Below are 23,244 nucleotides of genomic sequence, written 5' to 3' on the forward strand. Positions count from 1 at the left end.
ATAGCTAAACTGGGTCAGATTTAAGTCTCTAGAACCCGCAGAAGCTTAGCACAGATAGGGAAATTCACAAGCCTGGAGCAATTGTAAGTACAGAGTACTCCTGTCCACTAAGTCATTTCTGAAACCTCTGGAATTCCTAAGATATAAGATAAATGCATATTACATGGGAAATATTGAAAAGTATTACACTTAATTTAATCCAGAAAACACAGTAGTATTATATGAAGATTATTACTGTGTTCTGGGAGCAGCCACAAGCCGTAGATAGAGAGGGTACAAAATGTTCACCAGACATTACATTTTTTTAATCTAAAAAACATTTGTAAAATGTACTTGATTTTTAAATAATCACTTAACAAGGCAACAAACCAACTACAAACACATAATAAATAAGGCTATTAAAAGGTCACAATTGTAGTAAATTAGTCAGAACTATAAATGGGACATTAGAAACACTATGTTTTTCCTTATATGCTTAATAACCAGAACAAGAATTAAAAAAGAATCAGTTTATTTCAAAGTCTGCTTCTTATATTGAAGCACATATTAAAGCAACAGTACAATGTTCATAAAATATAAGTGTGATGCTGTAACATTTCTTACATGTCAGAATACTGATATTTGTATGTATACTAAAATAAGAATTTTAAAATTGTACAAATAGATACATTAAAAATGACATAGAAATAGGGCGCCTCCCACTGCAACAAGACAGAGTTTTTATATCTGGCACGTATTAGTTCAAGATGAAAGTATAAGCAAAAAGATTTACAAGAATCAGCAGTAACAAGTTTGATGCTCAAGAGACATAATAATTGTACATTGTACTGTACATACATCATATGGGTTTAAGCTGGCTGAATATTATATATTTCAAGTTTAAAAATGCACTACCATATAGAGTGTCCATAGTTTAAGGCGAAATTACAGCTCAGAACTGTTATCTTTTCTAATTTGTGGAAGCTTCTTTGACATAAAAGATTTAGATGTTCATAATACATAAAAGATTTCCCTTATTTGTAGGTTCACTTTTAGCATTTTCCTTCATTTAAATATTTTGTATTTCTTAAGTGGGTTTTTTCCTTTAGTGAAGTTGGCAGCCAACTTCTGTATTTGCCTTTTGTAGGAAAAGGTATTTCACAGTATTTACCACTTTTATGTCCTTTTTTTAATCAAAGGAATCCTCTCTGTCAAACTTAAATGTTTAAATGAGATTTTTCTTGATTTTTAAAAAAATACCTGCTTACATTTCTTCTGGATTCTTCAGAACATCGGACACAGTTCTTAAGGCCAAATCTTAAACTTTATTGTTAAGAATCATCATCGAAAGTGTCTTTGGAGCCATACAAGTCTGCAAGTTTCTTAAATCGAGGTCCCCAATTTTGTAGATAGTCGTAGTCCAAATCAGAATCTGTTGTCACTGACTCTAATGAGCTAAGTGAACCAGCCACTGAGCCTCTTCCTTCATAGCCATAGATCTGAATAGAGTCGTAAGGAGGAGCAGTTGGATCATTATCAGCCTCTTGTATTCTTGTGTTGATGAAATCATCAACATCAACGCTATTAGGAGCTGGCCGAAGCCCTGGTCTTGGCATATACTGATACTCAGGTTTTATGTCTTTACGAGGAATAAATCCATTGATGCCATCAGGGTTCTGCAAAGTAGCTATGTCAAAAGCTTCAGTATCTTCCTCTCCTCCACCTTCATCATCATAAGTAATAATGTTCTCTCGGACATCTTCTTCTTCAAAAACAATCAGAGGTTCTTTTTTCTGCCGTTTCAGTGTTACAAACAACACTACGATGACTACAGGAAAAAAAAAGCAAGTTAGAGCGTACTCTCAAACAGTAGCTGCTTTATAAATAGATTATTGCATTCACTGAAACCTCAGCTTTTGTCTGCAGTTCATCGTGTATTTTTGCTAACGTCTGCAATTTTAGCATACCTAGCTAAGTAAAAGCATTGATGCTTGTACACAGAATTGAACATACTGATTTGAGGTTTTCTGTTTGGGCTGAATGCCATTGCTCTTACTAATTGCTCATTACAGCAAGACTAATTCAAGAAAAGCATTTGTGGGCACCCAGTGCTGCACGGACACTGTGACGCTGCCTTTGAGCAGTCCAATCACCTGTATATCTGCAACAAAACAAAGATGAATCTTTACTCTCTCCTGTATGCCCAAAGCTTAACTCTAATTCCATGTTTCATTTCCATAAAAATAGAATTTTTCTTAAGTAACACCTCAAGACACATGCCTCTGTTGTGTTCCTTCTCACTGCAAGTTTCTATAAAATAACTTTAAAATACATAAGAAAAGAAAGACTATAAATTACTATGGGCAAATTAAAACATTTTGTATAAATATTTTCAAATCATCAGGAAATGCTTTACAGCACTTTGTTAAAAGCAGGTCTTCTGAGCCATTCATTTGTCTTCAACACAAGAGGAGTTAGAGGGAAATAGCTGGCAGGAGCCATTAATCCTGGCTGACCTCAATAAGGAACTTGTCATCCAGGGAAGATCACAAAACTTAAAACTGTATGTCATGACCTCCTTTAAAGAGTGTCCCTGATTAACTGATATTAGGCCACAAAAGGACATTCTCTGAGCACACCTAGACAAATTCATTGGTGTTTGCTATTGCAGTTATCATATATTGGATTTCAGCCAGGGAGGTTAGTACCTCCTATAAAAATAAAAGCTAAGAAATTAAGATTCATTTATCCATCTTGGAGCTGAAGGCAAGGTTAATTTTTTAACACAAACAAGTATAGCAGAGTAATAAGTCAAGAACTTTTTTACCTAACAAAATCACAATGCAAGCAAGAATGGCAATTAAAGCTCCGGTGCTTAATCCAGCATTGAGGATGTAGGCTTCGGCGTTACAGGAGAGCAAGGAGCCATTGCTGTCACAGCCGCAGACCCGAATGGTGAGGGTGTTGGTGCTGCTCATAGGGGGAAGTCCACCATCACTTATTACAATAGGGAGAAGGTATAAATCTTGCTTTTGGCGACTAAATCCTTCACGTCTAACAAGAACACTTGCTGTGTTATCTGTTTAAAGAAGAGAGATAGTCATCAGTATTTTTTCCACAAAGTCATCCTCTTAGTAAATATTGAAAAAACATATCTTGCTACAATGGCTCTGAATTTTTAGATGCCTTAGCGTTATTTGTACAATAAACCGGTACAAAGTATCACCTTCCTAATAACCCAAGAGCAATTACAGTATTGTGTTTCATTCATACAGCACCACACTCAATTTTAATTATTTCAGGGTGATGAGGGTAACACAAGAACACAAAAAAATCTCTGTTAGTACCTCCTTTTAGCACCACACTAACTTTCTGGGAAACTCACAATACTTCTTCAACTACCAGAATGACTGGACCTTAGTACTGCTGTTTGAGCTGATTCTAGTCTCTTTCCAGAATTAAAGCCTTCAGTGGAAGAGTGAAAAAGAAATCGCCCTGATTTATTTGTTGTTCTTGGTGTCAGACCTACAGGAATGGATGGCAGAAATCTGTACCAAAATGGCCTGTGTTAATGACACTCCCCGCAAAATGAAAGCCAACATTTACTATTAGCAGATTTGCACCTCAGCGTTGACCTTTCAGTGAGAAACACCAAAGTGAGCAGTATTTTATCAGAACCTGCTTTTCATCCAGACTCCCAAAGCCAGAATTCAGAAGGCTTGATCATACGTGCACAGTACGCCTGGGCACATTTTGAATTACGTGGCTGTGAGGAAGAGTTAAAGCATTGCTCCAACACTCTTCCCAGTTCTCACGGCGTGGTTGCCTGCCACGGGCTTCCTGGTGCAGGGGATGGAAACCAAGCTGCCACCTCAGCACAGAAGGTCATTTTGGATAGTCCTTCACACTTTGTGGGGCAAAAGCATTTGAAAGGGAAGTGCGTGACATGAAACGCTGGGGTGAGACGGCCAGTGCTTCCTGCTCCAAGCCACGCCAGACAAAAGCTAGGAAACACGAACAGCATTTCTTTATTGTGCTCCTTGTTTCTCAGTTCTCAGACCGAACCAAAGTTTATAAAATTGCAAACACGTTGAAGTAAATAAAATTAAACAATCATATCCGTGGTTTTCAGACCTTCAAAAACTAGTTTAGGATGAGGACTTATTCACATAACCTTTTCTGTTTTGCCATGTTCTTTATTTTTCACTATATAATGGAAAGGAAAAAAAAAGAAAAGAATGGTTCTTTTATCTACTAAGGGAGGGCTATTCACCTCCACCGGTACCCATTTTACTATTGCCTCAGGGTACTGCAGAAGATTAATCATTTTCCTGTTGAAGAGTCAGCATAAATTCCAGAATTTAATAATGCAAATCATAAAACCTCTCTTAATGATCTAATCACTGCTATTTCCATGAAAGTTTGTGAATAAATTATACTGAAAGAGAAGTATTCTTGCCTTATATTAACCACGCTGGCAGGCGGTGCCCCCGATGTAGGACGAGGCCTGAAACTGTCCACAAATTTGGTGGACACAGGTCAATTTGTGAGATGAGAAGGATGTTTGCACTAGGGCCCTGCTTATCTGACTCCCCACTAGTAGCTTCTGCAGATCACACCAGAAAGGATGAAATTTTTTTAGGACCGTCCTAGATAGGATCTGTTTGCTACATGCCAAATTAGTTCATCTCCCCATATCTACACCTCTCCTGCCAGGCCCACCACACCTGATGCCCAGTGTGGTTACCTCAGCATGACAGAACTGGAGTCTTTCTGATACTGAAGTCTCACAAAAATAACATCTGGATAGTAATCAGCTTGTTAACTTCTCCTTTACATGATGGTCATATTGGCTAGGGACAGGGAAGCTGATAAGGATGTGATTATATATTACCTGTGGTTTTTGGAGGTGCCCTTCATCTCTTTTCAGAGACTTTCTAACCTCCTAAAGGTTTACAGGCAACATTTGCCCAACAAATGCAAGGACCTTAGTGATATCAGTGTGTGACAGGAGTCTTATTTTAGGACTTTAAATTAATGGGCTTGTAACAATTTGGTATAAATAGAAATGTAACATCTAATATCTATTAACCCATCAACTAATACTTGAACTAATATATATTGATATAGAATAAAACTATTCCACAGGGTTCTCTAAAATGCATTTAATCATTCATTTTCTCAATATGAGAAGAAAGATCTGCTCTATTAAATGAAAAATCACAATAGGACAGATTACTCTTGTAGCAAAAAATATGAACATTAATAGTGGGCTGAGCTACAACTGCCTAGAGGCTGCAAAGGCAATATGGAAGGAAACGCAAGCAATATCATATATTAGTATATTTAGTCTGTTGGCTACGCATTTTTATTATATTGTATTATATTATATTGTATTATATTGTGTTATATTATATTGTATTACATATTATTGTATTTCACTTGAATTTTGGCAGCTTAAATAGTACTCCTAACTCAAAATAAGAAAAGGATGCCAAATTATTCAGTTACTATACAGACAGGCCAATTCCACTGCAGTCAATTACATTACACTAAGGCTGAATTTGATCCAATGGTTGATTTAGCTGGCTTAACTTGAAGTCATTTCCAGTTTAATATAATTTTAAAAAAAAAATAATCCAATCAACATGCCTGGCTAAAGTTTAAAAAGGACTACCATGTATCAGCCCTAAAAGGTCATTTTAAGAACTTTTTTCCTGTTTATGTTCACTTCTCGCATTTAGAAGAAACATAATATCCATAAGAGTAAAAAAACCTCTTTTACCTAGATAAAAGATAACATATAATCCTAGCTAATATTATCATCCTTGCTTTTTCATTATTTTCCAGTCCCAGGAGTATAACTATAATCCAGGTATAATGGCATTTTTTAAGCCAAGAAACAGAAGTTAAATGTCAATACCAGCTTAAAACTATTACTTAACACATATGGGAGCTACCTGACTGACAGTCTTAACGAACACAATGGGGGTTAACACAAGACAAGGAAGAAAATAGCCATCTCAACACCATCCAGAAAAATACACACGCTCTCATTTTTCCAGCTGTTATTGTCTGGGATATCCAATATCCAAAAGTGTTGTAAGTGAAGATTACCTATACTCTCCATGAAGTCTTCACAATTAGAAGTTAAAATTGTATTACTTTATGGTGATCTTTATAGTGATCTTCCTGACCTTTGGTTTTCATCTTTTTCTCTGGTGATCTTACCGATGGTTTTCCAATTTTTCTTCTGCATACAGGCAAATGTAGCTTAGCTTTTGGGTGGTTGTTAACCTATATATTGTGTAAGGAGGCTTCTAGATTAAAGAAGCTGACTGCAGCGTGAACATTATCACCTATATCAGAATGTGAGTGCTGCTTCAGCAAGAAACCTAAACAATTTCAGGGATCCAACTGTCTAAAATCATTACCAGGCAGTGGCAATTGCTCTGGATAATCAAGGCAAAATCCCGTAACTTTATTGTTCCTATGTTTCAAAATGTCTTGATTAAAAGGTCTGAAATTGAGAGCCAGAGGACATGTTTCTATTAAAAAAGTGGATTTTAGTCCCTGATTTTAGTGGACTCACAAATTTAATTTCAGTCTTTGCAAAGCACTATCTTGTGTATTTGAGAACATCACTACACCTCGCTTTTGACATTGCGGTGTAATTCGTCCTTGTGCAGCATGATAAAGCAAGGTGGTTGCAATCCTCCCAGCAACATTGGCTACGTGTGAGGCCTCCACACGAGGTGAGTGAGCCCAAGTAAAGGGCATTTCGGTTTAGGACAGAGCAGGATTAAAAGCAGGAAATCCGTTTGCTAAAAATCCGTCTCTCTGCTGTGAAGTGCCGTGAGACTCTACTGCTCTTTTGAAGCTTTGACTTCAATAGGAGTAAAATTGAACAGAGCCTGGGCAAACACAGTACTGTTTATTTACGTGATATAATGTAAGTAAACAGCGCAAAAGTAATTCAGTGTTTTATCACAGCATGTGATAAGCCATTATCTCATGTTTTCTATGGAAGATAGTCTCAGCTGAAAAACTTGGTAACACAGTAGGCTATTAATAGGATGTAGAATGTGATTACGTTTTTTGGATTACTGCAGTATGTGATTACATTTAGGAGTTGGTAGAAAGAAACTCTATTAAATGATAATTATAGGACTGTATTCACTTTAAAGTTCTGTAATAGACCCAAACATTGGAGTTTTCATTAACTCTCCTCCACAGTTAATAAAGCCATTTTTTTTGAAACTAGCAGTTCCCTCTGAAAGCGGTGGCATGGTATATAGACTACTCGGATTTACAACTGAAAAAACCCCCAACAATTTTAAATGATTGTGTAAATTATTTGACTTGCAAATGGTAACACACTCTCTCTGAGAAGTTTTTTTATATGGAAGTACCTAGAATTTTAACTTTTTTACTTTGCTCTCTACCATAACTTACTTAAAAAAACCCCACAGAAATAGTTAAATTAACAACATCACTGCACTGAGGATTTTACAAAAATGAGGAAAAGACAGGATGGAAGTGAATGGATTTCCTTGCACTATTCAGTTCCCAAACATGAAATTATACAGGAAGATTCAATCCCTAAATACTGTCTTGTTGAATAACCTTTTGCAGTATTGTCAGGTTCACTGCATTCAACTGACATCATCATTTCAATTACAAAACATTTTTATCTGGGTTAATTTTGTCATTAAAAAGAAGAATGAATTTGCTGCATATGAAAATGAAAGATTAGTGGAATTGGCTGGAGTCAGGAACCATAATACCATTTGCCTGCAGCTGTATCAGAGCATCTCAATTCTAACCTATGCTGCTTCTGTTAGATTATAAAATCTAATCCATTTTCAGTTTGATACGGTGACCGTAAAGTATCTTTTAAAGAGAAACTTGGCCTCAGGGTCTCAAGCAAAGAATACGTTTTTATTTACTTCCCTCTAAAAATACATTCATCAGTTTTTCAAATATAGTGTTTTACTACTTTAAAGAGAATAAATATAACCCCTCCACTGGATCCTTTATGAATTGCTTATGTATGTATAAGTGTCAAGCATTAGGCAACAGTATTACTTTGATCCTTCAAGCATAACAGAAATTTTGTTTGAGAACTCTGATGATAATTACCCTCACTTCAGATGTCGATAGAGATATAAAGCATGCCACAACATAATACTTGAGAGAAAAATGTTTTTACTGAAATCACATATCTGGATTATGCTGCTTTTTGTACTTCTGGCAATCTAGAAGAAATCATTTGGATTCATTATTTAAACCAGTTCAACTAAGTTCTACTTGCCAGAAAACAGTCACATTTCCTTCAAACATTAAACCTTGCTAATGAAAACCAATTTCTTAGAAGCTGAAGCAGTTTTTTCCTGTACAGGAAAATAGCAAATTAACATTGAATGAGAATATTATATTGATTATTGTTAAATAAATAGAAAAAAAATATGTATAATGGCTGAAACTGTCTTTTTTCTGTTTACCCCACTCTGGCCTCCTCAACTGCTGGCAAGTTAGGTTCAGCGATGCTATTATGTTAGATGTTCAAATCCGTTTTGATGCTCACCTATGCCTGTATTTTTTTTTTTGCCTACAAATTTCTTACGTCTTAACATCAATCTGAACGTAAGGCTATACTAGATTTCATGAACAGAAAATAGGCAAAGGGATCAGGATACCCATATCCTGAGATACACCCAATCTGGGTATGTTTCACAACAGAAATCAATATTTGTATTTCCTACAAAAGGTTAGTGTGGCAGTGATTTTATTCCATTAGGAAACTAGTCTATGTCTCTTGTGATCCATAATTTAGAAAAAACTAGCAAGCAGAGTAAGGTGAACAAATACAAGCAACCTAATGATTTATCCTGCCTCAGCTAATTTTAGCTTAGCAAGTAAGTTTTCTCTGAATCAAGGAGATCTGCCAATTACGTTTAGTGAATGTTTTTGTCAATGTTTTTTACCCTCTTCCTGGGAGACAAAATGGCAGTGGATTCTTCATGTAGGATATTATTATGTAATTTAAAATACATATTCAAGAAAATGGAAGTGAGTTAACAAGCATTACATTATTCCAAGAACATCCTTGTATTTGAGCTATATTTTTTCCTGCCTTCCTCCTCTAAATCTCTGGAAAACAGATACTCCATCAAAGTTAATGAAAATGCTGTTGCATGACATTATGTTGGCCATTAGTTTTACTTTGTCATTTCTTTGGACTCTAGTATAGAGGAAATCTTCACACAAACCTCTGTTGTCTCTGAGTGTAAAATTTGGATTATGAATAATTTCAGGTGGTAAACTGAAGATAAATCTTGGTCCATTGGCCGAGTCATCCTTGTCATCAGCACTAATTGTAATAAATTGCTGTAAAAGAAAAGTACTCTGTAAACAAACAGCTCCTTCTCTCGATACATCACATATAGACAGCATTCTGAGAAATCTCTTGAATACAAAGAATTCTGAAATAGCAGAAACCCCCCAAACACCTCAACAAATGTATGCAATTATAAACACAGAGTAGACTCGAAACTAGAACAGGCTGTCTTTATTTGCTATTACATTTAACCAACACACAATTATAGATGTAAAAGTATATATCTCTATATACATTCTTATACACAAATATGTGCTAATGATGACTTAATAGACTAAATAAAATTCTGCAGAAAATTCAGCAGGTCAGAGGAAGTTAAGCGCAATGTCCTTTTCAAACTGCTACACTAACTGCAAAAGTGCCGATAATGTGTAGAGCTGTATTTCTGTATGATACTAACCCCTCTTCCTCACAGATTGTTCAGGGATAAATCTGTAGGCTAAACTCCACAAGCACTGTACTGTGATTCTTCCCATAAGATGCTGAGTATTTCTGCAATATCCAAAACAGGCTCACAACTGGGAAAGCTGCTCCCAACCAGCTTCGCTGCCCATGTGATGGTGGATACCCAGTTAACACCAGCCATATTCAATGCACGAAAGCACTGTATCTATAACTGTTGATAGCAGTTCAAAATAAAAACACAGGAAATTGCCTTTCTGTGTGCTCTAGGCATTTTGGCCCAAATTTCAAAATAAACATTCATTTACTACCACTCATTTGAGTTGCCAACATGAAACTGGGCTAACACCCTGCAGAAAGAAATTCATGCGCAGGGAAGATGGTGGGCACAGGCATACCTGATTGCTTCGAGCATTCTCACAGACAAATGCTTCATAGGCTGCTGCGAATTTTGGAGCATTGTCATTGACATCAACGACCTTAATTGCAACTGGAACTTTGGCTTCCTGGTGTTGTTTGTCTATGGGAGTAAGCAAAACCAAATCAAACAGAAGCAGGAAAACCCCTCAAAACAAACAAAATCCCAGCTGTATCCAGGTAAAAATGAAATAGGCTAAAGTATTTCTATTGGGATTTATTGCAGCTTATCAAATTGAGACAATGAGAAGACTACAGAATTTATACCATTGATTATAAAATACCTCAGTGAAATACTTACGGACTTCAACTGCAAAGACAGAGATATTATGCCAAGCAATTTCTTCCCTATCCAAAGCTTTTATTGTCTTGATATTGCCATCTTCTGCATTAATAATAAAATATCTTTCAAGGTCAGTGTGACGATCAATGGAATATCTAAAAAATATTGAAAATCAGTAATTAGATAAAAGGAGGACTTACTAGTTTCATGTATCCAAACTTGTCTAGATCGTTATTATTTTTAAATAATTGTAAGTAGTACACTTATTGTTACCCTTAATATCATTGTCAAAGGGATGATATGTGTTCTTTTAAAAGGAGATTCATCTGGTTGGTTTCTACATTTAGAAAAAATATTACATCGGAGTGTTTGTAGTAAGTGAAAATTTTTGTTCTTTGAAGTCTCTATATTAAAGCTGCCAAATTTTCTTTATTTTCTTCTCTTAGGAAACATGATAAAAATGTCTAATGTGATATTTATGTTTTCTTCTGTTTCATATTAGTCATGAAGATCTTTTAAGTCTTCTGATATTCAGATTACTCAGAATGTTAATTGATCATACCAGATTATTAAACATTATCCATTATCTGCACATTTGTACAGCTTTATACAGCTCCAGTTTTCGTATCTTTACCTTGCAATTCTTTGAAATGTTAACTATAGCCACAAAACAGAGTTTCATAATTCAGTTTACGCTTAGAACGTGACAAACAAAAATAAATGAACAGAAGACTAACCAAGGTAACTGCAGAAAGTAGGTGTATGTGCTTGTCATTAGCAATTAACGCTTAACAATAACCCAACATAATCTCTAATCTAATGCGTAGACTTCTATCTTTTGAAAAAAAACATGATGTGATAACAGCATAGGCTATTTTATAGAAGATATAATTTAGAACAGAGTCTAACACAGATGTCCTTAAGTATATTTTAGTTAGACATAGCTATGGTATGCTTTCTTAGCGATGCAGGCTTTGAGAAACTAGTAGCTTATGGAACAAGACATAAAAACAATGCTGTATGGTTAAAGTTATTAATATTCTGGGTGAATTTAGAATATTACTGTGCTTGCAAAACTTGCATAACAATTCTAAAAGCTAATGCTTAGAAAGAAACAGCATGCTCTAATGAAGCATACCTTATAGCACTGTTTGCAGCATCAGGGTCTTTGGCATGTACTTTTCCAACCACAGTACCAGATGCTGCATTTTCTTGTACTTCAAAAATATAACTTGGCTTTAAAAACACAGGTGGCTCATCAGCATCTTCCACTGATATCTTCACTGTTACTGTGTCCTTGAATGGCCCATTGCTGATGAACTTAGGATCAATATGTACATTGGCTGCCTCTACCTTCAGACTGTAGGACTTTTTGGTTTCAAAATCTAAGCGCTGCGAGAAACAAGACAATGCATCCCACAATTAGGAAAACTAGAGTGTAAAAGCACTAAGCAGTCCCCTAGTATTCAATGACATAAAACAAATGTGAGCATCTGTCAACAAGCTTGGACTGAAATGTGTGTATTTAAAAACATAAAGACTCAAATGGAAGGAGCTACATTCTATGTATGGAGCAGCATAGGAAGGCACTCAAAATATCACGACAGAGTCCTTATCTTGCTCTTTGCTTGCTGTATCACTCAGGAGAGCATCTTTACTAGGAAAATTAGCCTTTTCTTCATGCAGCCTTCCAGGTAGCACAAAAGAGTGATGGATAGGAAAGGGGTTCCCATGGAATGCCAGGCTTGGTCGATCCCAAGCTGGCAAGCTTTCCTTTAGAGATATGGATGTGGCTTGAATTGCTAATGGGTGCACCACGAAATAGGACACAGAGAAGTTAAATTATTTAAGTAGTAGGGGAAATACAAAGATGCTTTTCAGTGCTTTCATTTCTGTAGTTCTTTCCATCCATAGATCTCATAGCACTTTACTAAGGGGAGGTGAGACAATGCCCCATGAGGTAAGTCCCTTTGGGAGTTTGATCAAAGTCACAGCATACCTGCATTGTCGTTGACATCAAATGGCTGCAGTGTTGCGGTATTGGTAGCCTCAAAATGATCACGCAGGTGCCAACCACAATTCACAAAGTACACTAACACCATAGACTGAATGGTGTGACAGTTCACCCACATTTTAAAATACACAAAAAATACACTCCCACCTCTGGAACAGCTACAGTAACTGAATCACAGTGTAGTTTTGACTAGAGGAGACCTTTGGGTCTCTTCCTGAGAGACTGCCCCAATGTGCAGGGCAGGGCTAACTTTGAAGTTAAGTTGCCCAGGCCTTTTCCTTTGAGTTTTGATTATCTCCAAGACAGATGAATAGCTATAGAGATACAAAGGGCAAAATAATAATGCTTAAATAATGAATAAGATTTATGATTACAATTTGTAATTCAAAATTCATTTTAATAACACTTTTAAAGATCACACTGATGGATTGTATATGAAATCACCTCAGTATTTTTGCTGCTTTTTGCATAGCCTGTGGCTCCTTCAGAACAATATTGTGGACAATGCACAGCTGAAGAATTCAAACTATAGGGCATGAGGCTATTCAGACTGAACATAAAGCAACAGTGAATGTCTGCTACTTATCAGCACTAGGCAAAACTTCATTAACAATGAAGCTGATGGCATTGTATTTTACCGTGACTTTTTATTATGAATTCATTTAGTTTGTGCAATTAATCCACTGTACAGTATTTATGTAACTCTTCTTGGTTATTTTCTTCCATTCCAATTCAGCTAATGGGGAAATGGAATATTAAGAGTTAATCACAGCTTTAGAAACACACATTTACTGATATTTTAGCTTAGGTGGTAATCCTTTATTACCAAATATTCTGACAGCAACAAAGAATTCTACACATTAGTAGGTATTACTCACCTTCTTAAGCTTTACAACACCTTCCTGAGTCTCATAATCTGTTGTAATTTCAAACATATCCATGCCATCTCCATCAATGATGCTGTAAGCTACTAAGCCATTTTCCCCAATGTCTGGATCTTTGGCCTTCACTCTTCCTACTTCCTCTCCTGGGACAGCTGCTTCCGACACTGACATCTGGTACACACCTAGTGGAAGAAAAAAAGGCACTTGCCTTAAGTACACAGTCTGCTCTCCAGTTGTATATTTACTCATTTAACTTGTAAGTTCCAAATAAACGCAGTAATTTTTTACGTTTTCAAATCCCCCAAAGCAATGTTATGTTATAAAGAGCTCTGAGAAGCAAGTCATCTGTGAAATCTTAAAACACATTGTTAATCTATATAACATTACCTCCTCACTGATGTTTTATACAACATCTGTGTATCATTCTGTTCAGGGTGGGGTTAAAAATACAACCAATCATTCAGAATACAGAAATTGTTGCGACATCAAGGTTAGCATTCATATCAAAAATGTTATTACAAAAATGGAAGAAAAATTCTCTTTCATATCACTCATGGTATGACCTTCAACTCTGTAGAGTCCAGAAGCATTTCTGCCCATTCATTCAGGAGCCACAAATTGTATACAACGAATTGGATAATACCTCTCTGCTCTGCTGGCTAAAGAATAAACCTGCTGCTTTCTGTGGCTTCAATTTGGAGTGTGAACATATAGTAGCAACGAGTATTAAAATTTAACACAACAGAGAATACATACCAATTTGTATGGGACCCCATACTGAACAAAAAATGGCTTTCCCTCATCAAACTCCAATAGGAAAACCATCCCCAAACATCCCACAGATGTGCTGCCATACAGGTTTTTCCTTCCATATTCAGGGACACCAGAGGAGACCAATACTGTTCCTGGATAAATCTCTCTCCAACAGTTGTCTCTTAGGCAGCACTGATTCCAGGACCTTCCCAACCCGCTCAAGAGTTCAGATAACATAACCTGATCCTAAATGTACAAATCTATGTCAGCATTTTCTGCCACTTCATCAGTATTAATAAATTGGGGGAAGAAAAAAAAAGCATGAGAAAATAATCTAATTTATCCCACCCTCCATGATTGCTCTTTGTTGCTATCCAAGCACCCTAGGAACATCAGGACATCAAGAGACTTACACCAGGCAGGGACTTGGCTCATTACCCATAAAAACAATTGGCACATGTCATCGAAACAGGTCATTAACTCCAGTCACAAAGAACCCCAAATTTAAGCACATAACTCATAAAGGGTTTGAGCAATGAACAAAAAAAAAAAAAAAAAGGAAAAGAAGAATAAAAAATCAATCACTTGGATATTTATATAAACAGGTCAAATCCTGGGTTTGAGTTACAAAGCATTCTGATTAAGGTTTTAAGTTGAGGGTGAATGATTGAGTAAGTGCTACTTGGTGTTTCTGATAATTTTAAATATTCTCCCAAAATGCTCAGTAAAGTGTCTTGAATTTGTAGAGAAAAATCCATCATTTGATGGAGTTACTTAACAAAATGCCATATACTGGGGTCCCAGGTTATGATTTGGAGTGAAAAGGTATGTTTGTGAGGTATGTAAAGCCTGACATCATTAGGGTTTAATACTTTCCTATTAGAATGGTAGAAAAGGCTGACATAGATTTTTACATTTAGGGACTGGCTATGTAATTTAAGCTCTTGCATGAGGGTGCAGGAAGCTGCAACATTGGAAGAGCTGTTAGAGAGACGGTCATGTCTAGGACATATCAGTGTCATAACGGTCACTCAGAGGAGAAACAGGGTGGGCTGGGATGGTGTGTATACTGCACTCCAAAAAAAAAACCAAACCCATGCAGAGATGAGATGCAGAACAGATGTGTGGGTCCATTAATGTACTTCCACCCAACTGTGAAGACTGAATCTGTTAGTGTCAGCCCTGATTAATTTTATATCTGAAAAATAAATAGCACAGGTATAAAAAAATGACTTTATTTGACCACCAGCAATACCCTTCAACTGTCAATTTAAAAATGTAATTGTACTAAATTTAGTCTGTATTGCCATGGTAAATATAATCTTGAGGAGTATCCAGTCTTAACTTTTATCCTTATGGACATTCGCCATTCACAGAGAGTGTTTACAGAAGTAAAGGATCAGGCACCAACCCTTAAAATGAAAGGCTATGTGAAATAAAAAATGATGCTCATTCACTTGAAGGTCTGTCAAAGACCTGCAAGGGCATAATCAGGAGCTGTTAACAGATTGTGCAACACTTTCATCAAGGGCCAAGAATAGCAAGACACTTCAAGTCTGAGATATACAGCTGTAAGAACATAAAGTAGATCTCCTTTCCATTGTCCATCTTCATCAAAAAACAAAGTGGGTTTGTTTATTGAAAATGACTATCTTAACTATGCTTGCAAATAGCTATGAACATGGAGTACTGAAAGGCATGACATGAGGCCACTTGGAGACTTCTTTCAAACACTGTAAATCTACCTGGAGAGCTTTCTGCTGCATACACGTTATGTGCCTACTGCATACTGCAACTCTCCCAACACAGAACAATCTGTTCCTACACAATGCATGCAGGGATTTTTGTTTTAACCTCCTCCTATCTCCATGCTGCAATGATTTCTTAAAGTTCTTGTGGTCTGAGCAGAGTAGTAAACACCACTTGCTTTTTTAAAGTGTCTTTTACATCCACACTATAACTATGAAAATGGGAAAGGAGGTAAACCAGCTTATCCCAGCACTGCTGCAGGGCAGGTATATTTTCTGGTATTTTTGACAGACTTGGTTTAACACACAAGACAGTCCTCAAGAAATGGGGCTTCTTTCTCCGTTAACAGAGAAGACAGGCTATGTCTCCCTGATCATATCATAGGTATATTTCTAATATAACATGGTCCAGTAGTTTAAAAAATGAAGTGTAAGGTTAGGAATCTTTGTAATCTAATCTTGACCTCAAAAGGTCTCACTGCAACACAAAGCAAATAATTCAGATACTAAAGCTCTATATGTTTGTCCTGGTTTTGGCTGGGATAGAGTTAATTTTCCTTCTAGTAGCTGGTATAGTGCTATGTTTTGGATTTAGTATGAGAAGAATGTTGATAACACACTGGTGTTTTCAGCTGTTGCTAAGTAGTGTTTATACTATGTCAAGGATTTTCCAGCTTCTCATGCCCAGCCAGCAAGAAGGCTGGAGGGGCACAAGAAGTTAGGAGGGGACACAGCCAGGGCAGCTGACCCAAAGTGGCCAAAGGGATATTCTATACCATGTGACATCATGCCCAGTATATAAACTGGGGGGACTTGGCCTGGGGGGGGCAGATTGCTGCTCAGGAACTAACTGGGCATCGGTCAGTGAGTGGTGAGCAATTGCATTGTGCATCACTTGTTTTGTATATTTCAATCCTTTATTATTATTATTATTGTTATTATTATTATTGCTGTTATTATTATTACTATTATTGCATTTTATTATTGTTGTTATTATCATTATCATTTTCTTCCTTTGTATTCTATTAAACTGTTCTTATCTCAACCCGTGAGTTTTACTTTTTTTTTTTCCCCCAATTCTCTCCCCCATCCCACTGGGTGCATGGTGTTTACTTGCTGGCTGGGGTTAAACAACGACAATGTTACTAGCAAAAATGTGCAAGTGATATTTATCTATTCATGTGTGCTGTGATAATCCATCAATTACTGCTTTTTGAAGTTTTGAATAAGTCTGATACTATACAAATACTGGTACTAGTAGTAAATGTGAGTAAGGATTTTGTTGTTACTTACTCTGTGGGAACTTTGGTGGGTTGTCATTGACATCTGTAAGTGTAATTGTCACTTTGGTTGTCCCTGAGAGGCCTCCCATGTGTCCTCCCATATCTTTTGCCTGTATTACAACGTGATACTCTTCTTTAGCTTCTCTGTCCATATTCGGAAGGGCAGTTCGGATAATTCCTATAAATAAAAAGAAAATATGGCACATACAAATTTTCACAGGTTCACATCACAAAAGATTGGATACTACATTTTTAGCTGGCATTAAAATACAGCAATATTTGCAGTGATGGTGCAGATTGTTTTCCCTACACTGTGCATCATGCTATGCAAGGAAAGTAGCCCAAATATTCAACACAGCTGAACATAGAACAACCCTGGAGAATTACAGTTCAGCAGAGAAACTGCCATTTCTATCATACCATATCATACCACAAAAGAAATAGTATCATCTTTCTAGTGTAGCGTACCCAGAAGCTCTACCAAATGCCAGGGGATGAACCTGCAAAAGAGCTTAGCTAGAATCAAGAGAGAATGAAGGAAGCTTTGCTCAAACACATCAGTAGATATACGCAACTGTACTGCTTCAGTCAATATAATTATTTCTTCATTTTAATGTATTCCAGTTTATGAGGTCCTACTGAAATAAACTGCTCAATGATACCTGTTTGAGCTTCCACCGAGAAGTACGGCTGACCTTCAAGAATACTGTAAACCAATTTGGCACTGTTCCCATAGGTAGGATCATCAGCATCTGAAGCTGTTACCTGAATAACTGATGTACCTAAAAATGGGAAGCAAACACAGAAGGAATACAGTCAGAAGCAAACGCGTCTGTAAGAACCTTGCAGAGATGCTTTCAGTCATACAGCATAACTATTTCTTAACTTTTTTATTTCCAAGTCTGGTAAATGAAAAAAAATTACATGGCAATTTATATACGACAAAATAGACTCATACGATCCAAAAAGATTTATCACCAGCTGTGATGTGGATTAATGTTCTAAGCAGTGAAGATATAAAAGTCAGCAGTCACTCTGTACCATTATGTTTTTTTCCTCAGTAGTTTAAGCGTTATATTGCTTTTGTTGTTAGACAGCTAAACAATAGAGTTTTCTTTTTACATTTTCCTTAGTAAGTTTCAGAGAAACCATTCCTGTAAGAAATCTCTGAGATAGACACAAGCTCAAACAGGAGATGAAAACGAAATAGATAGCGTGGCAGTAACTCCTTAGTTTTATTACCCAGCTCTGCCAAAGGAATGATCTTGATGTTTACCCCAGAGGATTCACACTCCATAAATTCCAGGGGACCCTCACGTTCCTTCCTAGGAGGAAATAGGCCTGTTCTAGGAACCATCTAGAGACACTTCAACCGTGACAGTCAGTAACTGTGCGGGGTTTGAGTTGGTCTGCAAATTAGATAAATTGACTGAGTCACTGGCTGAGCAGGAAGTAAATTTTACTTCCCCAAATTCTAGACGATAAGAATTAAATAAAGCCAAGACCTACTGACAATGCAACATCTTCCATAAGGCCAGGAACTGAAGTGCATTTATGAGTACTTACCTACATTTGATCTCTCTGGCACATTGGCATGGTAGTTTTCATGAAGAAACTCGGGCGGGTTGTCATTTATATCTTGAACTTTAACAATGAATTCAGAAGGTGGTTCCAAAGGTCTGTTAGTGTTCCTGTCTACAGCTTGTGCCGTGAGAGTGTACTGAGCTCTCTCCTCCCGGTCCAGTGTCTTTGTTGCATGGATGTTCCCTGATTTGTCATCTATAACAAAAATGATTCCTGCTCCTTCACCTGAGAGAATGTATTTAATGTTTCCATCTCCAGAATCAATATCTGAATGAAGCTACAAAACAAGAAACAGACATACCTTAACAAGATGGTATACAGTTCACGTACATGTTTATGAAACAAAAAAAATGCATGAAATTACTATCATTTCACAGTTTTCAAAAATCTTGTCTTACATCAGGCAATAATCCATACTAGGGCACATGCTGTGAACACATCTGCTCTGCATTCAGAGAAGCTGCCTGCACAGACTTGCATGCTACCACACGTAGGGTGCTACTGAGACCCAAGCTTAAAGATTTAAGGAAGAGAATACATGAGAAGACAGTTATAACAGGTTCTTCATTCAAATGAAGTTGGAAGGAAGAATCATTTTCACAAAGATTTTCCACACTTTTTACTAACCATATTCTACTAGGTTGCATGTTAAGTGACAAATGGGAAGTAATGAATGAGCCAATCAGTGACTGCCAACTAGTTTTTAATTACAACCTCTTTAATATAAAAGAAGTAACAACTGCTTACTAAACATTCTTACTTTCACAACCAATGCACACCTTGGTTTGATGGATGAGGGAAACATTGAGCCAAGTTACAGATTCATTGATTTTATATTGACATCTACAAATTGCACAATACTAACCATCTTTTAAACCGGAATACCCCGAAAGGTATTTGCTGTCATTGATCCCGTTCTCTGCTCGTTTTGTGCTGGGGTTAAGTCAACGCAGTTCTGCTGACCATTTATAAACTGGCAAATATAGTGTTTTATTTATGTATTTATATTCTGTTAGTGTTAGACAGTAATAGAATAAAAAATTAGTCCAGGATGTGTGTACGTACACATGTGCACGTAGATATGTATCTCCCTCTAGACATAACCGTCATATATTTAATTTTACTGATAACTTGAAAATGAAAGGAGGAAGAAATACCTATTGAGCAGCACACTTTTACTGAGCTGCTAGGTTAGACAATACATTTTTAATTACTATTTTTAAAGACCCGGGAATGATACCAGATATTCTTGAGACATATTGTTGCTCAGGTGGTTGCTGTGGTTCTTGCTGTTGTGTTAAATAACAGCTTGTATACCTTCATGCAAAGGCTGCTGAGGTCAATGGAAAAATTTGTATTCACTTAGGTAGTACTTTGCTTAGCACCTTAACTGAGCTACAATAAACCGATTAATTTAGGTTAGTAAGCAGCTGCTGAAGAAGCAGCTAATACAACAGAAAAGCAATGGCAAGAAAAAAAGCAACTCCCAAAATATAAATATAATATAAATTAATAATATTAATCAATGAACGAAAAAGAAATTCTTTCTTACCCTTCCTACTAGTACAGGATCTGGTCCTGTATACTCTTCTATAACAAAGAACTGATTCCACACCCAGCCTCTTTTTGAACGATGCAGAACTTGTCCTTCTTTTCCTTTTTCATGGTGACCATGAAGTGATGGCCTTGTGTGGTTCAGTTTTTCTGCAGTTATGGCATGGCTGTAATATAGCATGCCCAGGCAGATAAGAGCGGCATGTAAACAATTGTCCTCCTTCATTTTTGGTTATTTTGTAGGCACAGGAGTATCCAAGAATCTACCCCTTCCACCTTGGAAGTCAAAAAGTTTGGGGCTACTGAAAAGTTTCAAATAAAACGTTCTGCACATAGGATGCCACCACACATTAAACACATCACTTTAATGCTCTGCAGCTTCCCAATTTAATTCCTGAAAGAAAGTAAAAAGGAGAAGATTGTCAGTTCTTTTACATCTTTGAGGTGTAATAATTTTTTCATTAAGCAAAATCAAACTAGGACCACCTTGGGAAATTTCAAGGTAAGAATAAGATTAAAATATATTAATAACTCTGAAATACTGAGTAATGAGCATATTTGGTGTTTTGTTACATGCAACTGCCGCCTTATAATTTATGTCTCCTGACTTGCTGGTTAGGGCACTCATTTGGAAGTGGAAAGATAGAGACTCATATTCTCTCATGATCCTTCCAAATGGATTTAGCCCAAGATGCAAGGTAACTCTAGAAATACCTAATTTATATCTAAGCCCTCTTTGGAGCTTAGATATAAGCCTTAGATATAAGCCGTTAAGCCATAGGTTTAGCTAGAAGATAGATACCAAGATACTTGCTTATCAAGAACGGAACATTTCTACACATGCCTGGAAAAAAGGCCTTTTCATGACCAACAGATTTTCGTGCTGAAAATAACTACCTATGTTTTTCTGGGCAGGAGCAGTGGCTGACAGAACTTCGAGGACCTACATTTTGGATTTAGACCCTTGAAGTAGCCCTTCTACCACCCTCTGAGGGTCAAGTCATCAAAGCGGAGAAGCAGCAATGATTGCCAATTCTGCTGTCTTTGTGCTGGTGACGATAAATGCCACAAACCAATAAAAAGATATTCAGATACTTTTGATAATATAACAATTGATTGGGCTATTTATTCCTACTTTCCCTGTGATTTAAATTACCAGAATTATATTGATTTTTTACTTTCTAATAATTCTTAAAACACTAAGTCAGAATTAATATTTGAAGAAGAAATTATAGAACATAGTGAAACCTGAACTAAGGTCTATACTTCCAGCAGCTAACAATCTATCATATGGGCCACTTGTGACTTATCCCTGGGGTTTCCAGTATATTCTCCTTGAATCTTTACAGAAAAACCAATTTTTACAAGGTCCCTACGATGTTTGTTTCAGCTTCCAGTGTAATTCACTTTACTCTTCTGCAAGATACTAATAAAACACTCAATGCTATATTCATACAGGCATATATATAAATATATGGTACCATCTTCTTTAAAAGAGTAATTTTTTTATGAGAAATAAGGAGATCTTACACACAGCATTTGTAGCAGAGAAAATGTGAATATAGGGAAAAGCTTGAACCTACATCACATTCTATAACTGCAGCAACAGGTAAACATCTGACTAGTACTAAACCCACTCATCTTGGGATGTCTTTCTCAAATCCTAAGCAGTCATGTCCTCCCATCCACGTCCGTTTGCACAGTTACATACAAATACACACCCAATGTTGACAGACAAGGGTTAGTAAATAAGTAATTCATAAATAAGGAATGAAATATTTGGGTTTATTTCCTCAAAAAAAAAAAGATTAGTTTTTATTTTTATTTTATTGAAAACTGAAATCACCTCAATTACACCACCACAATGGCTCCAGCATAATGAATTAGTCATACATATAAATGCAAATGCAATCTGGCTTCCCTGAGCATATGTATTAAGTACAACATTTGGTTTATCCATTCAATTTTTTACTATTGTTATAGGATGTCACATCACAGATGACTCATACCAGCATGGCAGACATGAAAAAGAAAACAATCTTTATTATTTTGGTCAGAAAAATGCTTTTATTCTGACACAATATATGTGTGTGAAATGTGGAGCTTTAGGTCTGTGGTTTTAAAGCTTATTTCATATCCCCATTTTGTTGAGGGGTAAAAATAAGGTAGGGCTTAAAGGACCTGAAAACTGAGATTTAACCTATTTTGGAAGTGGCTTAAATATGAAAGGCCTTTCAACACTAGTTATTATAGTGGCTTTCTATGATAATAGTTAATTCTAAAAAGAAAGGATACTTTTCCCCCCCCCCAGTTTTGCAGAGAAAAAAAAGAAAACTGAAGCCCCTAGTACGCAGTATTTACTTGCCAAACTTCACTATCATTTAACTTTATTAAACCATAGCAAGCCTTTTTAAATACAATTCAATTTCAAATTCCCTACTCATCCCGCAGATGTAAAATGAGTTATTCTGTCCTGTTTAGTAAACACCTGTGGATTTACATCTTTATGGCAGGTGTAAATTTCACCCCACAGCAAGTAGCCTCTGAGGTTACCTCTTTTGGCTGCTTTGTCTACAGAAATTTATTGATGTAACCAAATTCTACATATTAAAGCTAGTTCTGCCTGCTTCATAATTGCATTCAGTTAATCAATGATACTGCTGTTTCAGGTATAGTTTGCTATGGAGTGTCCTTTGAGCCAAATAGTCTTCAGTGCCATGCCCAGTATAACTAATTACGCTGGACAAGTACATTTGCTATAGGAATCTATAGCATGTTACTCATGTGCAGCAGTTAGAGGTGCTCAGGCTCTTGGACTGGTAAATGGGGCCTACATGCTCCAAATAGAAATGAAATAGGAAGGTACGCCTAGACAGCTGTGCATTTTTAAATCTGCTGTGAAAAAAAATGCAAGTAAACTGTTTACATTAATAGATTTTGGAT

The 23,244-nt window shown here is 36.5% G+C and overlaps 1 protein-coding gene across 8 annotated transcripts in view; it reads right to left on the reverse strand.

Annotated features, from left to right (window-relative positions):
- Positions 1-494: 494 nt before the first annotated feature.
- The window catches only part of CDH11 (cadherin 11), a 191,436-nt gene continuing 168,686 nt past the window's right edge, over positions 495-23,244 (reverse strand). For all 8 annotated transcript variants that reach the window (XM_069793422.1, XM_069793423.1, XM_069793416.1 and 5 more), the window contains 11 exons: positions 20,300-20,695; positions 18,730-19,024; positions 17,826-17,945; positions 17,174-17,341; positions 13,374-13,561; positions 11,620-11,873; positions 10,500-10,636; positions 10,180-10,301; positions 9,252-9,369; positions 2,807-3,058; positions 495-1,807 (listed from right to left, as the gene is read on the reverse strand). In XM_069793422.1, coding sequence (XP_069649523.1) covers positions 1,311-1,807; positions 2,807-3,058; positions 9,252-9,369; positions 10,180-10,301; positions 10,500-10,636; positions 11,620-11,873; positions 13,374-13,561; positions 17,174-17,341; positions 17,826-17,945; positions 18,730-19,024; positions 20,300-20,527 — 2,379 coding nt within the window. In that variant the 5' untranslated portion in view covers positions 20,528-20,695 and the 3' untranslated portion in view covers positions 495-1,310. The remainder of the gene's footprint in view (positions 1,808-2,806; positions 3,059-9,251; positions 9,370-10,179; positions 10,302-10,499; positions 10,637-11,619; positions 11,874-13,373; positions 13,562-17,173; positions 17,342-17,825; positions 17,946-18,729; positions 19,025-20,299; positions 20,696-23,244) is intronic.

Source organism: Haliaeetus albicilla, chromosome 10, assembly GCF_947461875.1.
Source record: "Haliaeetus albicilla chromosome 10, bHalAlb1.1, whole genome shotgun sequence".
Classification (NCBI taxonomy): domain Eukaryota; kingdom Metazoa; phylum Chordata; class Aves; order Accipitriformes; family Accipitridae; genus Haliaeetus; species Haliaeetus albicilla.